Raw genomic sequence first — 17,169 nt, 5'->3', positions numbered from 1 at the left:
CTACTTTCCTCCACTATCTTCATTTTATAATAATATAAACACTATTACACCCACTATTTTCCCCCACTATCACACATTTATAATTAAATATAAATGGGTCCCGCAACTTTACTCGCTTTTCATCTAATTTTACTCATTTTTTACACTTTTTCTTGGTTTCCGTGTTCAGACCAAATGCCTACCGGGAGGGAGGGAGTACAACGCAGATAGGCAGATACATAGGCCGGAAGCAGGCCGACCCAGAAAATAGTGGCCAGTTGACTGCAGCCTTTAAGACTTGACTGGTCCATTACTTCAGTCGGTAAGATGATCTTTGCTAAGAAAATATTTGTTCTACTACAATTATAAAAACTCCATAGACAACATTGATGTATATATTTATTTTCTTTTTTCCCTTAAAAAATTCAGTAACTTAAAAATCTGTTTCTCGTTTTGATGGCATTAGCATTCGAGAACTCGCAAAGGGCAGTCTCAGCGTATAAGCAATTCCAGGCACGTGCATTTTTTGTGTAGAATGTGACGAAATTCATATCCACCCTTGGTCAAATCAATGACCTATTAACACACGAGTTACGTGGACTTGAAATATTTAGCTTATAGAGAATACAGAGTAGATGCATTTTTCATGGTCGTAGACTCGTTGTTTCAAGGATAAACGTCTCTAATCACGGTTTTTTTTTTAATATAAATTCTTTTTCCTGATTTTGCATGTGCTCTGCATGGCGCTATTGCAAATTTTATTAATTTGTATCTTCTCGTTGAATTTATTCTTGTTATAACTATGTCCATGTTGAGATATGAGTACATACATTATTTTTTTTCATTAGAAATTTTTCTTCGTAATCATAGTTTACTAGATCCTATCAATTATATATATTCTCGTTAGTTGCTTAACTGAATACTACAAATCTGTATATTTATTTAATTAATTTATCTAAAAAAAGTATTAGTTTGATAAATCAATAAAATCAATGTGACCGGTAAAAAACCTAATTATTATTTTAATATCCTTTTGTTAGGACTCGCCTAAATTCAGTAAATCATAAAGCATTTGAAAGAACACATGACACTAATCTCTCTCTCTCTCTCTCTGTCATATTCAACCATTTTCAACTAATTAATTGTAATTTTCTTTTCGTGCTTTTGACCCAAAATCTTAATCCGTTGTTATGACTATAATCATTAAAGTAGTATTATTTTCTAAACATAGTTACGGTGAAATATTAGTCAAATTCTGAAACATTTTCGTTTTCTGGCGTTGCCACACATAAAAACTAGTATATATGAAGAACGCTATATGAAAGAGGCGAAGCTGATCTTGATCTCTGTGGACCAGAAATTACTACAATTCTAAACACGAATACTTTAGTGCTGAAAATCTGTGATAAAGTTCAACAGCTTGTCAGAGAAGAACCAATGCCCAGAGGTGGGGAGATTATTTTGTTTGCTTAAAATATCAAAACATACTTCTCAGCTTTCAAACTGTGTATTGATCACAATTTTTATAATTAAATTTAATCTAATGCTTACTATTATTTTGTGGACAAGTTCAACCGTGCTCACAAGTACCATATAAAATTCAACACCATCTAAAATTCGACTTTGAATTTGATCTAAAAAAATATCGAAATTTTAAGTTCAAATGGACAAATTTTTATTAGAAAAAATTAGGTCGGTACTTGACCCACACTATTTGAACGTGATCCAATTTTTTTAATATTATGTATTACGGTAATGAAACTTATATTACACAATTTCATATATTTATCGTCTATATTATATCATCTTGATGATTTAATCACATGTCATTAAAAATTTAACCCCTTTTTCAATTTCAATTCAAATCCACCCAAACCGAATTAGGTAAACAAATACCAGTCGGAAGAAATTGGATGGACGGATTTATGAATTACGCCTTCAGAAATAAGGTCATTTTTGGATATGATTTCAGTATTAGAGACCTTGAAATCAATCATTCTCTCTATCTTTAGTATTTTCTTTTTGTCTTTCACGTGTATTTTGAAAAATTATCTTTAACTAAAATAAGTAGTCAGTACATATTCCTAAAAGTATTTTGATAGTCATATATTTTAATTATATAATAGAAAACTTAAAATTATGTGTTAAAAGCTAAAATGTAACTCACCAAATAGATCGAATTGAGTTGAAAAATGGGGAGCTCCGTCACCGGCCACCACTTATGGAAAATCGGTGTGATAAAAAAAGATTGATTTGGTGAATTCTAAATCGACTCACGTCTCGATGATAAAAATAATGAAAGAGAAACATAATTAAATTTGTTAGGTTTAAACCGCCAGTAGTGTACACCTTTATGTAAACGGGGAAACTTATGGTATGAGTGTTTGAAACTTGATGCTCAAGAAACATGCATATATAAGAGCATGCGTATGCATGCTTCTCTCTTGGGCTAGTAAATATTTAGCAGCTAGTTTGCACACAGACAAGTGTTATTGTCAACTCAGCTGGTCAAGCGTATGAAGATGTGTACACGCGCAAATGCACAATCAACCAAACACCGTTTTGTTGTCTCTGGATGATATTTTTTGATTTAATAAAGAAACAGACCCACATTTGTCTTCCTCGCACAATCACTCCACTGGGATGCCCAAAATTAACAAACAAATAAATCACTCATTCAAGTGGCCCAGGATCACGAAAACTCGAACTCGCTTCCTATTTCTTTAATTAATAAGAATCTCTGAATTAAATTATTCGATTTAACAAGCTTAACTACCATGACATATTGACATATTGTCTTGTAAGGCCTGTTTGATTCTATATAGTCACACGTACTTTCACGGAAATGACCACAACAATCCATATACAACATCATCTTCTTCTTTTTCAAATGAAAATTATTAAAAATCTAAAAAGTAATCACAATTAAAATATAATAATAATGTAATTGAAAAGAATTAAATCAGAGTTTACAAGTTTCGGATAACATTTTGATTTATACTAATAATACTTTAAGATCTAGATAAGATTTCAATTAAGTATTAACCCTATATATGTCCGAGCCTCCTCGTATATTTACGAGAGACATGCTTATTAATCTGATACAAATGAATCAGAAATCTGATATAATTAAGTTGTAAATGAGTAGCACACATGTTATAATGTATCGTAAAGGCCGTTGTGTCAGTGTATGTATGAAATTTGATTCATGCGAAAAAAACTCAACACCTGCTTAGAAGACGAAAATGAACACACATTAAATTCAGATCACATATTTCACATGCATATGTACACAAGTAAATTTGCCGTATGCACCGGCCGGTTCTTGCCATGTACTCCCTCCGTCCCTCCCATTTCTTATCGTTTGGGTTGGGCACGGAGGTTAAGAAATATGTATAAAGTAGTGGAAAAAAGAAAAAAAAGTGGGTGAAGTGGTGGGACCTATTGATTTTAATGTATAAAAAAAAGATAGAGGAGTAAAAGTAGTGTGAAAAGGGAAAAAAGTGAAGAAGTGGTGGGACCCATCTACTATTTTGGGTAAGTTTTGAAATGTAAAGAATTGGATGGGACATCCCAAAAAGAAAAGGATAAAGAAATGGGAGGGACGGAGGGAGTATTCATTAATCTGCCGTTAAAATCAATTGTTCATCTTTACAGATATTCCATATCCACAATAATACTAACATAAGACTACTACGTACAAGTTGGCCGGCCGGCCAGACATGACGAAACAAAAGAATGATTGTCGGTGAAAGGCCAGTCCCAAGATATACAGCAGCCCCCACACAATCTTCCTTTTCCTCCTTGTTTTCATTTTCTATATTGTTTTTTTGTTGTAAAGTTAATTTGTTTTTTGTTTATATATAAACAACAGCAATTATTACACACTATGTCTCTTCCCGGACAAGTAAACACCTCAAAACAATGTATGAAAATCCTATTAAATTGTCAGACCCGGAATATTTAATCAGACGAATCCCCATTTATGTGTATGTTTGTTCAAATTCACCATCAGTGGTTGCTATATATTCATTCGGTCAATTATTATCTCAGTGGGGCTTGCTTGTACAGCTGCAACACAGCATCGCATTTCTTGCTTTTCGTTTGATATTAACTTTTGAAAAATCATGTCTCGTTAACCTTTTTTTTTTTTGTCTATGGAGTTGAATAATGAAACTTTAATTGTGTAAAGAGGGTCTTTTAAATTTAAACAGGTCGACCTCCTGTTCATTTATTTTTAGAAATTAAAGACATATCTTAGTAATTTTTAGACCTCCTTGCAATTCATCCTAATTTTCTGAAAGATGATCCTTAATTATTTTAATAATTAATATAGTTGATGCAGACTGCATAAGTACACGTGTATCTCTCGTAAACTCTATCGAACGGGTTAGTTATAATTTGTGGAAAATAGTCGAGTCATATTTTTTGGACATCATTACCTCTAGGTCACATGCTCAATTTTATTATTAATATTAGATTTTTAGTGAATTTTACAATGAACAAATACATCAATACATGATTAATATGAGTTTGACGGATAGTTTGATAGTTTGAAACTAATAAAGACTAAAGGAGTCAAATACGAAGAATTACTAGTCGAAGAAAATGTATTCTTTATTTAATTATATTGTTACCTTGAGTAGGCATTAAGTCAATTATTCAAACTCCACGAATCTTCGTATAAGTTACTGTCCGATATCAATTTAATTTAGAATTCGTTTTGATTTTTGAATCTCCCGCGCGTAACTAAAATCTCTGTAAAACAAGCGTATCGTCGTTGAACAATTAAAAAAGCAAGCCAAGAATGTTGAAGCAGCCCATATGTAACTCATAAATGAAGAATCAGACCACTAGAAAAGAAAGAACTCTCGTATATATTCTCTTTCTTCTTGTTTGCCCTAAAATATTTATTTCTAAATTTTGATTTTTTTTATAAATAAATATGACTCCTTTTCGATGAGTAGTCACTCTAGCTTACTGTACATATTTTTAACGCGTCAAGAACACATCGCTCTGCTGTTATTTCTAAATTTTCATTTATTGTGAATAAAAATAATAAATTTTTAATTGAAGAAAATAATCGAACTATTCTTTCTATACAATCTAAAATACATGTATTAGTACTAGTTCGGAAAAAAAATTACCAATTTTTATTACAATGACATCCATATCACTCCGAAATGAGCTATGAAAATTAAACGAGACATTTAATAAAAGAGAAAAACATGAATAATTTTGAGACGCAAGCAGTTACGAATTATTGATGAGCAACTGGTCCCGGGCAAAAACACACGTACAAAACATAATATAGTAAACTTGTTTATTCAAAAGTATTTATCCCTCTCTCTCTGCTTTGGCATTTCTTCCAGTTGAATAGACTTTTCTATATGTCCTGCTCGCTCCACTTGTGATCCTTGGCTATAAATACCGCACAAGCTTCTCAGTCCTCATTTCATTCAAGCTTAATCATATTCAATATATCCTACACATCTCCGCATCATATAACACACGACTTATAAGTCGATCTCTGACATCATTTATCTCAACTATATATACTATAATGGGTTCATCGAGTGATGATGGAAACAACAATCTCTTGTCGAAGATTGCGATAAGCGATCAGCACGCCGAAAATTCTCCCTACTTCGATGGGTGGAAGGCTTATGATAGCAATCCCTACCATTCTCTGAAGAACCCTGATGGAGTTATCCAAATGGGACTTGCTGAGAATCAGCTTTCTTTTGATTTGATTGAGGAGTGGATTAAGAACAACCCTACTGCTTCTATTTGCACTAGTCAAGGAGTTGGGCAGTTCAAAGACATTGCCATTTTTCAAGATTATCACGGCCTGCCTCAGTTTCGAAAAGTAAGAAGAATATACAGCTAGCTAGCTAGCTTCTGTTCCTTAAAATATTATTACTTCTAGCTAGCTTATAATTAATTTGCTATCTTTGATTTCAGGCAATTGCTATGTTTATGGAAAGAGTGAGAGGTCATCGGGTTAGCTTTGATCCGGATCGGGTCGTGATGGCCGGTGGAGCCACCGGAGCTAATGAGCTCATCATGTTTTGCCTGGCTAATCCCGGTGATGCATTTCTGGTTCCGTCTCCTTATTATCCAGCGTAAGAACCATTTTTCTAACGACTCTACTTTTTCTTCCCAGATTATATAATCACAAACTAAGTTCGTTTCGGTTAGCGTTCATTAAGTTTTTTTATTTCGTAATTACTGTAAATAGTTTACAAGAAAATCATTCTTGGAGACCAAGGAATTCTATACTCATGTGAATATTTGACTAAACATTCAATATGTCAATTCTTCATTAGAGTCTCCTGTAAAACCGACACAGTTATTAATTCAAAGTTTTCTTCACGAGTTGTGTAGTTTAAAGTCAAACCACGTCTCTAAAGTCACGTATTTTCTTCAATTCTGACTTGTGACAACCAGCTCGCCTCTGAGGTCAATTTCATGCACGTGTTTCGCATAATTTCTGATGTTTTTTTGCATTTATGTTTTGCAGTTTCGACAGAGACTTGAGCTGGAGAACCGGGGTGCAACTCATCCCTGTCCACTGTCACAGCTCCAATGACTTCAAAATAACCAAGCAAGCTCTAGAAGAGGCGTACGAGAATGCAATCCAATCAGGAATCAATGTCAAGGGCCTCCTATTAGCGAATCCTTCAAACCCTCTGGGCACCAACTTGGAAACGCAACACTTGAAAGACCTGGTGAACTTCATCAACGAAAGACAGATTCATCTGGTCTGCGACGAAATCTACTCGGCAACGGTTTTCAGCCAACCGGACTTCGTGAGTGTAGCGGAGATGATCCAAGAAATGGAGTTTGTTAACCGGGATCTCATACATATCGTCTATAGCTTGTCCAAGGACATGGGTCTGCCTGGCTTTCGGGTGGGGATCGTCTACTCCTACAATGATGTTGTCGTCAGCTGCGGTAGAAAAATGTCCAGCTTTGGGCTGGTATCTTCTCAGACGCAGCTGTTTCTCGCTAATTTGCTGTCGGATCAAGTATTCATCGACAAGTTTCTAGCGGAGAGCTCAAAGAGACTAGGTGCCAGGCATAAAATCTTCACGGAAGGACTGGAAGAAATCGGCATCAAGTGTTTGAAAAGCAACGCGGGACTGTTCTTCTGGATGGATCTGCGCCCACTCCTCAAAGAATCATCATTCGAAGCTGAAATGGCGCTGTGGAGAGTCATAGTCCACGACGTGAAGCTGAATGTTTCACCAGGGTCTTCCTTCCATTGCTCGGAGGCCGGGTGGTTTAGGGTTTGCTTCGCCAACATGGATGAAGAAACGGTTCAAGTCGCCCTGAAAAGGATCCGGAAGTTCGTAGGAGGGAAACAAGTAGAGGTCCCGAAGAAAAGCAAATTAAGGTGGCAAAAGAGTCTCCGCTTGAGCTTCTCGTCTCGACTGTTGGAAGAGGGCTCCATGTCTCCTCACTCGCCACTTGTTCGAGCCAGGACCTAATATTATAATATCATATCATGCATGCAAATATGCAATCAAGTGCATGCGTGGAATGAGGATTATATATCTATAACTACGTGCGTACATTATTCACTACTAGCTCTCTCAGTTAATCATGGATTTCATCATATCCTGCGTGGATACATAAATTCGTTTCTTCTGTAAAATTGTGTGCATATATATGCATATGCAATTTGCAATATCAATATAACTTCAAATGTTTGTGTGAAAGACCAGATACGGTAATGCTCGCCGTAATTGTGCTTGATATAAATATTTTTCCTTAAGTGTCCAAGTTAATTAAGTGAACGTTTGATTTTAAAATTAAAATCCATCTTAAATTTAAAAAAATAAAATAAAATGAATTTTTGAAAATTATAATGACATTTAGTTCTATTTTTGTAAATAATTTTCAGAAAACGAGTGATTGTTTAACTCCATAACTAATTTATACTCCATAACTAAATATATAATACCTAGCTGTTTATTCAATATCAATTTTTTTATTTTTAACTAGCATAATCTCTAAAATTTCAAACAGCGGAATATAGTGGTTCAGATGAATTCATCTATATCCTCCAATTAGTGTTTTTTTTAAATTATATGCAATTCGTAACTTATTCTTAATTTTAGAATTTTTTTTATTTGAAATTTCTTTTTATTCAAATGAGATGTAACTTTTTATCTTGTAAGGTTTGTAATCGTGTTTATACTTTAACGATTTAATTTAATTATCGGTTGAATATTTAATTGTATATAAAAAGATACATCATGATATAAATGTACATAAAATATATTTATATAAAAAAAGAATTATCTGAAAAGAGGACAGGAATGATATTGAAATGAATATCAACTATCATCAACTTCAGCAAAAACATACTCTCTCTGTCCCTTCCATTTCTTTACCTTTTTTTTTGGGTGTCCCATCTAATTCTTTACATTTCAAAACTTACCAAAAATAGTCAGTCCCACTACTTCTTTACTTTTCTTTCCTTTTCACACTACTTTTACTCCACTATCTTCCTTTTATACATTAAAAATCCACTACTTCTCCACTTTTCTTTCCTTTTCACACTACTTTTACTCCACTATCTTCTTTTTATACATTAAAAATCAGTGGGTTCCACAATTTTTTTCTCTTTTCAACTACTTTATTCATATTTCTTAAACTCCGTGCGCAATCCATTCTGGATTCATTTAGGGGATATACTGTTTGTTTATCCTTCTTTGCATGCACACACCAAGCCCCCAGGAACCTGATTAATTAAGTGTTCTAATCACGCACGTAATATATACCCCTGCGACATGTCATTTACACGTACACACCTGAGACGGTGCCCCAGTCGACATGATCAGATTCGGTAGGTGTAAGTGGAATTATACCGGAAACAAGGAAGAATGTCCTGCTTTTAGAATGAAATTGTGTACGTGTATTGACTAATTAATAATTTTAGCGAACACGAAATGTAAATAATTAATTGAATTTTGAAGAAAAACGCAAGAATTATGTTTACTGTCCTTATTTCCCCGGCAAATACATGCTCGTAAATTAAGCACTGCAAAATACAATAGTGAAACGTTATAGTTACATAATAAATCTTGTTTTTTCATACTCACTTTTAAAGATAATAAATTCCTTGAAATTGATGGCTTTTTTATTAATAAAATAAAAACTATTCTAAGCAGGAAGTCAAAGTGCAGAGTACAGGATGTGGACTTGGATAACAATCACATAAGACACGTGTCAAAGGTGAAGTTCGCATGTCTGACTAGGACTCGAGAAAAAATTGGTTTCCACGAAATAAGCAGTGATAAAATAACGAAAGTCAACCAGACAAAATGAGTCCAAATTGTTACCTTAAATGGAATGTTAAGCTGCCTTAACTTGTCTAAATTCCCTTGCTCACTTGCCCACATGTTTATCCAAGTTGATTCCTCCTGTCGTGATTATATATTGATTTAATCACATTTTTAGTCCAAGTCATTTTATTATTGTTATTTCTATATTTGTGACTGTAACAAACAAAGTATCATGAAGTAAAATATCTGAATCATTGTACATTTGTACTACTTGGGGGAAGGAGGAAGAGTTCAATCAACAGAGTTTCATTACTTTCATATTTAACAAAATAACTCTGTGTTCATTTGACTAAATATTTTAAAACATTTTTCGTTTTTATATTTAAATCGAAAGAAAACTCTGATTTATAGTGTTGTTTTTGTGTAAATACGGTCATGTACTTAAATATGCTTTACTATTGATAAAAGCGCTTCCAAGTTCTAAACACGCTCTCGTCGAACTTCTCTAAATATAAAAGTTTTGCGGTTTCAGGTTGTAAAACTACGGGGAGGAAGATGAGTTGGATGCAATTTGCGATACAAAATCAATGAAAGAAATGGTATACAGATGATTAGAATCAGAAAAAGCCACAAGTTTGAAATTGGTTACTCTGGAGGACACCCCGAAACCTGTGTTCAATATGAAATTCGATTGAAGTCGATAAATAAACTTGCACAAGCGCAAGAAATTGTATCCACACTCTCCACATATTTGTCCAAACATGAAATTTAGACAAAAGAACACAAAATTTAGGGGACAATCAACAAATACTTCCTTCCAGACTACAAGTTTCATTGTAATTTGTCCTTAAAAATAGACTACACGAAATTGAAATTTGTTTTGACAACTAATAGACAGGTTTCACAAAAAACATAATGCGTGACTTGAACCGCACAACTAAATTTACCAAAAAACCTTGCCATACAATCACATGACCAGTATACAAATTAAAATGTCGGCCTGCAAGCTTTTGAATCATACAAGCCTCATTTTCTGGAAAATCTTGAACCTAATCAAGCCAGCGAGTAACACCATCATCCTCTCCTACAGTTGCAAGAATCTCTATGCGCACATCTAATGCAGCCTGCATGTTCACGACCCACATCAATATATATAGACAAATAAAAAACAAGCAAACAAGCACGTCCCTCCCACACACATGTGTGTGCGTATATATATAGAGCAGAGAGATAGAAGCCTGTATAGGTTGCATCTAGAGTCAATATACAGTGCACGACAATGCGCAGAGCTGTGTGTGGCCTCGCTTAAGGCTATGCACAAGAGGTGCACAACTCATGGGCCAAGGGCAACGAGACAGATGCATGTATTAGCATGTTGCAAACTCTAACTTTTTAACAACAAAATGTTGCAAAGTCCCTGCCTGAATACAGCTATACAGATAAGTGGTAGTAGCTTTTATAAACTCTTCTGAATGAATAGACTAATGGAGTAAGCTGACTTACTGAGGAATTTCTACAATTGACCAGCCTGCATTCCTCCAAAGGACCTTCGAGTGACCAGCTTTCCCATACATCAAAGCTATGACTAGCAAATACAAATTCTGTCTTCCTATTTATCTGCAGTTTTGCAATTAAATATGTAAATTCCTAATCCAAAGCGTTGACCTGTGCTGTGTACAGCCAATCAGATTGTTATGCGCATCGCACTGGATTACCGGAAATAATAAGACGGATGTGTATAATCTCTTCATATAAACTTTTAACTGAACCCATAACATGAACTCAATAGAAACACACTAAAAAATTTCGATAATCAGTTTAGTATACTGAATGAACTTGTTTTGTAATTCATCGCAACTCCAAAACATATAAAGTGTTCCTGGGCATAACAAGTTCGTCTAGATGTTAAAATTCCTAGCCTTCTTCTACATATATGTTTTTTGGCAAGTTCAAAAATTCCTGTTCTTGCATATTAAGCACATACCACAGACGTAACACTACTCTTCTGATATCTTCCAAGCAAAAGTACAGATGCTGATAAAAAACCTGTTAAAGCATAAATGAAAATTTTGAAACATGATTAAAATACCTGCAATAACTTTCCACCAGCAGTAAACGATCTCAAACCAATTGCATCCTGCATATATTTCTTTCGTAAATTAGACAGCTCAGCAGGAAATACAAATGCATTTTTATACTAACGTCATGAAAGAAGTTGGCACACCACACATAGGTTACAAAGAGTAGTGAAGTAAATAAAAACAAACCTTGCTTCTAGTAACAAGGAATTGTGCAGCTGGATCTCTTTTTGTGACATTCGATAGTGTGTCTAGAAACCAACCACCTCCTTGTACTCTTTGCCTGGAGATGTGAAGTGCAGGTCTATCTCTGGAATACAGAGCAATAACGTAACCATCCTTTAGCAAATCAGCAGATTTATTTAGAAATGGACTTGATTTCGATAGATGTTCAGAAGACAATTTTTGTGTTGTTTCCATTGGTGTTTTTCTACTTCTTGAATCTTCAGGAGAAGCAAAACGTGAACTGGAACTCAAGACTTGATCGGTACCACTCATTGTAGTATCATCTTCTCGGTGAGAAGTACTCTCTTTCTCCAATATAGAATTATCATCATTTTTCTGAAGGGACTTCTGGCGACCATGTCTTTTTTTAGACTTCTTACCTGATCTAGTTCTCTTAACATCAGATCTAGTAGGAGTATTATGGGATGAAACTGATCCTTGAAGATGACTTGGAGACTGCTTTGACTGATTAGTAGTGGTGCCCTGTGAGCGGGAGCCTTCAGTAGGTACACAAATAGCACTTGTCAATTGCTGAGAAATAGAACCTTGTACAGCACCATCATCATCATGCCTGTCAACTTGTTCATTTTCATACACTACTTCACTTTCTTCATCTTCATCAGACCCAGCATTCTCTGGAATAACACCATCTAAAAAGAATGACTGTAATATAGAAATAGCCTTCTCTCTTATCTCCATCCACACTTCTTCACTGTAATCTGCACTGCGTGGCAGTATCAATACATTGGGCATCTCTCTTACCTATGACAAAGAGTGGAAGTAGTCTCAGTCATAAATCACTAAAGATGCCAAGTTACAAGTCCATAGATATAAAACATTATAACTATCACATGATCAAAAGAAACCTGTTTCATGTTTATTTGATGCTTTCTCCCTCTACCTTGATGGCTTAATCACGCCTTTACACCCCCTTTATTTTCCTATTTATAATTTGTTAAAAATAAATGTGTTCTGTTTTACTACTTTATGAAAATTGCTACAACAACAAAAAGAAATATTAAGTTAAATTTAGGATAGCAGCAGTATTTTTTTACAGGATCTTGTCCTAATAGTTGCATACTTAATGTATGCTCCCCGGTAACCTATCTTTAAGCGATCATGTTAACAGAAAAAATTTGATATACATTAATATCACATATATTCATACCCTAATACTATTTATCATACCCATGCTTCCATCCACTGTGGACCTTCAGCACCATCCAGAGCACAGCCTGCAAGGGTGCCATCAATCAAGAGCTGCTTCACTGCACAATCATCCAACAGCTGGCTGCTTCCAGTATTAACAAGAAAGGCTCCTGCAAAACAATCATTCTCTTATATCTGCAGCTAGGAAAGCGGAATTTACTTTCCTAAGAGAGAACAGCTAGTGAACAATGGACTAATTACCAGGTTTTATGTGTTGCAAACAGTCTGCATTTATTATCTGGACTGTTTCATTTGTAAGAGCACAGTGGAGGGAGACAAGGTCACTTGCAGCAAGTAAATCATTAAGAGTGTCCATTCTTCGGGCAGCAGGTGGAAAGCTAGAGGCTCTATTTGATTTTTCTTTTACCTGAATAATATAACTCAGGAACAAATCAATCACAAATATATGGCTAAAAGTCCCACTAACATATACTGAAACAGATTTGTAATATTTTCCGTCTTCCTTAAAAGTAAAAGCTGTGTATTCTTATATGAGATATTTCAGCCTCACTCAACTCTCTTTAGTTTTTGTATGGAAGTGGCACAAGCAAATGTACCATTTGTCCCAGTTCAAGTGGATAATAACTATAAGAAAGCCCAAAGCCCAGGATAGAGTATGACCTCTGATAACTAGGGCATAGTGTTGGAAGCAGATAACCTTAAAATTATGACCATCAGACATACAACTTTCAAATTTGAACGATCAAGCTTCATGAAAAAACAAGAGGCCCTTCATATTGTGGAGAACCAGTGATATAATCGATTTTCCCAAAACTGATCGTTGGAAAAGAAGTGATGAGTGATTCAGCACAATGGTGTATAGGTGTGATGTAATATTATTAAATAGAGGTTATCCTGCCTCTTGAATGGACAAAGTATCATAGTTGCAAATTCGAATCCCAGATCTTTTGTGCATGGCCATCAGGTACAATATTCATAAAAAAATCACTGAGGCATCTCTGAAAATCCTAGAATCTTGTTATAAGAGATAATAAGAGCATGTTTGGGTTATATTTGAGAGAGTAGGGGTCACAATTAAGAGTATAAAGTTTTTGTGCATCCCATGGAGTACAATATTCATAAAAAGACCAATATTATTTTTCTTTAAATCCTAGATCCTTGCTAAAAAAGAGATAAAGAACATGTTTAGGTTTTTTTTATAATAAAGAGGGGGTGGGGAAGGGGATTGTATTTTAGACTCCAAACTTTTGTAAATGCATGAAACACAATATTCATAAACGAACCACTGAGACATCTTTTAAATTCTTAGATCCTTTCTATTAGAAAGACCAAAAGCATATTTGTGTTTAAGTCATGGTTGTCACGTCGATGAGTCGAGGCGAGTCGATAGACCTCCGTCTAATCGACTAGTCGACTAGTCGTTGACAAGTCGTAGACTAGTCGACAAAAAAAAATATTATTATAAATTAAAAATAATACACACACACACACACATATATCATGTAAATTAGATTTTTAAGTTCTAACACCTTCCACAATGTTTTATTTCAGATTCTAAGGAATTAAGAATCGAAAACTTAAAGAGAATGATGGTAAAGCGAAAAGAGTTAACAAATAACAATAAAACAAAGTAAAATATGTAACAACTGATATATAACAATTGTGTGATAATGTGATGTGATGTGGTAGTGCAGCAAGTAAGCAACAAATATGCGCAGAAATAATATATACATACTTATGCAGAACTTATTGTGCAGATTGCAGAAAAACAGAGCTGAAAATATAATCAGAGAAAACCAAAGCAGGAAATTTGGCAGCTCGACTAGTCGACTAGTCGACCGCTTAGTCGACTAGTCGACCGAAATATCAACATTCAGCTAGTCGACAAGTTGAGTCGACATCCATTCACCGCTTAGTCGACTAGTCGCTGACTAGTCGACCGACATGACGACCATGGTTTAAGTCATATTCTACTAAGTCATATTCTACTAAGTAATTTTAACTGATACCAGTCAGAAGTAAAGTTTTTACCTTTGCATTACAGAAGCTGTTTAACTAATTTACTTTGAGTCTGTATGTTTATACTGTACATAATATTTATATATCCCATACAGTTTACCTATAACTCTAGCAGGGAATATGCTGAAATGTAACAGTAGCTGTGCACTTAAAGGCTTTTTGACTGACTGTTATTCATCCCAAACACATCAATTTCAACTTATTGTTTGCTTAAAGCCAAAAACTGGTTACATAAACCAAGTCTCAGAACAGACCCTATCATGCATAGGGCATTTAGGAGACATTTAGAAAAGTTCCGGGTCATTTCCCTCACAAACTCTAATGACTGTAAGAATTAATTAGATAACCTTGCGGTGGAACGCAAGAAGCTGGAATCACTAGGCCTAATAGTACAGCTGTAGTTCTCCTGTTCTGCTAAAAAGATGAAACATGGAGACTTTTTTATTATTACTCACAATAGAAATATCTTTTTTTAAGAGTCACTGGGGTGAGTTAAATGGGGAAAAGTAATTTTAAGCTGGGCATAAGAGCTGATAGTCATCAAGCTGGAGTTCCTTGGGCACTAAAACTTTTCCAACATCCTCTTATGGAACCTATGGGTCTTTAAAATAATTAGTCGAAATAGTGGAGACCAGAGACAAGAACCTCTAAACATTATTTCAAGTCCAAATTAGGAAACATAGCGGAGCTTTGGTTTTGCATTACAATAGATACTTACTAGTAGTCTAGTAACTCATTAAACAAGTGTGGCCCTCATCATAAGAAAGTTTAATTTGAAGTTCCTCAATCTCTATAATTGTGCGGAATTTTAATGTATATTTGCTTTCATCAATTTTCTGACCTCGAAAGCAGGTACAATATATCATCAGCAGTCATGCTAATGAGCTTTACATCATTATCATCGACCACATTCTATCTACTAAACCTGGAACTATCAACATTCAAATACATCGAATCCATCTAATTTGCAATAGAATTATCAGAGCGAATGTAGAAAAAATAAGAATTAAATACCTCGCTGACATCGAAGTAAAGCACACTCATCTTAAACGCCAAGCTGCGCGTAGCCAAAGACCTGGCAGAAGCAGATCTTCCAATAATACCCAAGACCAAGCCTCTACACCTCCTCATTCCTCTACAAAGCGGCTGCACCGAGCCAAGCCAGCCCGAAGCCGATAACGTATGCCTCGACAACAAATGAGTCCTTCTCAAAAGCCCTAAAAACAACGCCATCACCGTGTCCGCCACCTCCTCAGCTCTGGAAACATCAACATGGACAAGGCGATGAAGACCTAGATCGGCGGCGAGAGCGGAGTCAACAGCTCGATCGGAGGAGCCGAGACAGAGAATGAGCTGCCAGGGACGGAGGCGGCGCTGGGCGGCGCGTGGGAGGAAGGAGAGCGAGTGGAGAATAACGACTGCGGCCGAGTCGATTTTGGAGTCGGCGAGGTGGATGAGAGAGACGTGGTTGATAATCGCGATGCCGGAGAGACAGTCTTGCTCGAAGGCGGTGTCTTCAATGCAATTTAGGGTTACAATTTGTGGTAGTGTTGATGATGATGAGTCATGGATTGTCATTGTGTTTGTATTGTTAATTACCGCCGGAGATCTAGATGTTATTGTATCTCTTTCTCTCTTGACAGTCATCATCTCTCTCCCTCTCTCTTTCTCTCGCTGTATCTCTCTCTGATTTAAAGAAGAGAGAACATTTTTGAAATTTGAATGTGAAATTCTAGTCTACTATTCTTCTTCAACTACAGTTCAGTGGCGAGTCCTCTTTTCGTTTGCTCGACTGTGTCTATTGTGTGTACACATCAAGTCTCGCTCGTGACAGTCACCGATATTTTCGAAGTACTTTGGTTGGGCTTTGAACGTGATCTTTTTGTGGCAGGCCCATCGTTTATTTTGTGCATAATAATTGTATTAAACTTGGCCCATATTTGTTTGATTGGAGAATAATAATAAACAAAGCCCAAGAAGCTTTCTTATGAATGATCTTTTTTTTCTTCTGTTCACCTCTTTATTGTCAATATATATATATAACTAGTGAATAAAGCCGCCGCGAAGCGCGTTATGGATTTTTTTTATAAAGTTTGATACAAATTAATATTATAATTGCATAAAAATTATTTTGAGTCATATTTCTGTTAAACATATCATTAATAAAAAAATATTATAATTAATAAAAAAATTGTTTGAACCGCCTTCCCATCAAAAATAATATTAATCATTAATTATTATAATTATGATAAAATTAAATATAATAATATAGATAAAAATTATTTTGAGCCGCTCTCTTGTCAAACACAATACTAAAAACAAAAAATTATAATATTGATATTAGTTTGAGTCTTCCTATCGTCAAACACAATACAAATAAAAAATTATTATAATTATGATAA

The 17,169-nt window shown here is 35.0% G+C and overlaps 2 protein-coding genes across 2 annotated transcripts; one reads left to right on the top strand and one right to left on the bottom strand.

Moving 5' to 3' along the window:
• Nucleotides 1-5,425: 5,425 nt before the first annotated feature.
• On the top strand, nt 5,426-7,565 carry LOC108206882 (1-aminocyclopropane-1-carboxylate synthase). The gene is made up of 3 exons (XM_017377312.2): nt 5,426-5,848; nt 5,944-6,104; nt 6,503-7,565. Exons 1-3 carry the CDS (start codon nt 5,543-5,545, stop codon nt 7,470-7,472), a joined length of 1,437 nt encoding a protein of 478 aa, XP_017232801.1. The 5' UTR covers nt 5,426-5,542; the 3' UTR covers nt 7,473-7,565.
• Nucleotides 7,566-10,070: 2,505 nt separating this feature from the next.
• LOC108209588 (C-terminal binding protein AN) lies at nt 10,071-16,606 on the bottom strand. The gene is made up of 7 exons (XM_017380573.2): nt 15,782-16,606; nt 12,989-13,154; nt 12,767-12,897; nt 11,543-12,340; nt 11,365-11,412; nt 10,779-10,892; nt 10,071-10,399 (listed from the first exon to the last, which is right to left on the bottom strand). The coding sequence occupies exons 1-7, from the start codon at nt 16,415-16,417 to the stop codon at nt 10,325-10,327; spliced, it is 1,968 nt and encodes a 655-aa protein (XP_017236062.1). The 5' UTR covers nt 16,418-16,606; the 3' UTR covers nt 10,071-10,324.
• Between the last annotated feature and the right edge of the window lie 563 nt (nt 16,607-17,169).

This window comes from Daucus carota, chromosome 2, assembly GCF_001625215.2.
Source record: "Daucus carota subsp. sativus chromosome 2, DH1 v3.0, whole genome shotgun sequence".
NCBI classification, from domain to species: Eukaryota; Viridiplantae; Streptophyta; class Magnoliopsida; order Apiales; family Apiaceae; genus Daucus; species Daucus carota.
This window is presented reverse-complemented; position numbering and strand designations above follow the sequence as displayed.

What these genes read in the sequence shown, in the direction of transcription:
- LOC108206882 (XM_017377312.2), top strand. Translation starts at nt 5,543, where the DNA reads ATGGGTTCATCGAGTGATGATGGAAACAACAATCTCTTGTCGAAGATT. An exon ending in GCCTGCCTCAGTTTCGAAAA is followed by an intron (nt 5,849 to 5,943) that starts GTAAGAAGAATA and finishes CTTTGATTTCAG; the next exon opens with GCAATTGCTATGTTTATGGA. An exon ending in CCGTCTCCTTATTATCCAGC is followed by an intron (nt 6,105 to 6,502) that starts GTAAGAACCATT and finishes TATGTTTTGCAG; the next exon opens with TTTCGACAGAGACTTGAGCT.
- LOC108209588 (XM_017380573.2), bottom strand. Translation starts at nt 16,417, where the DNA reads ATGATGACTGTCAAGAGAGAAAGAGATACAATAACATCTAGATCTCCG. An exon ending in TTTACTTCGATGTCAGCGAG is followed by an intron (nt 13,155 to 15,781) that starts GTATTTAATTCT and finishes TATATTATTCAG; the next exon opens with GTAAAAGAAAAATCAAATAG. An exon ending in CACAGTGGATGGAAGCATGG is followed by an intron (nt 12,341 to 12,766) that starts GTATGATAAATA and finishes TCTTTGTCATAG; the next exon opens with GTAAGAGAGATGCCCAATGT.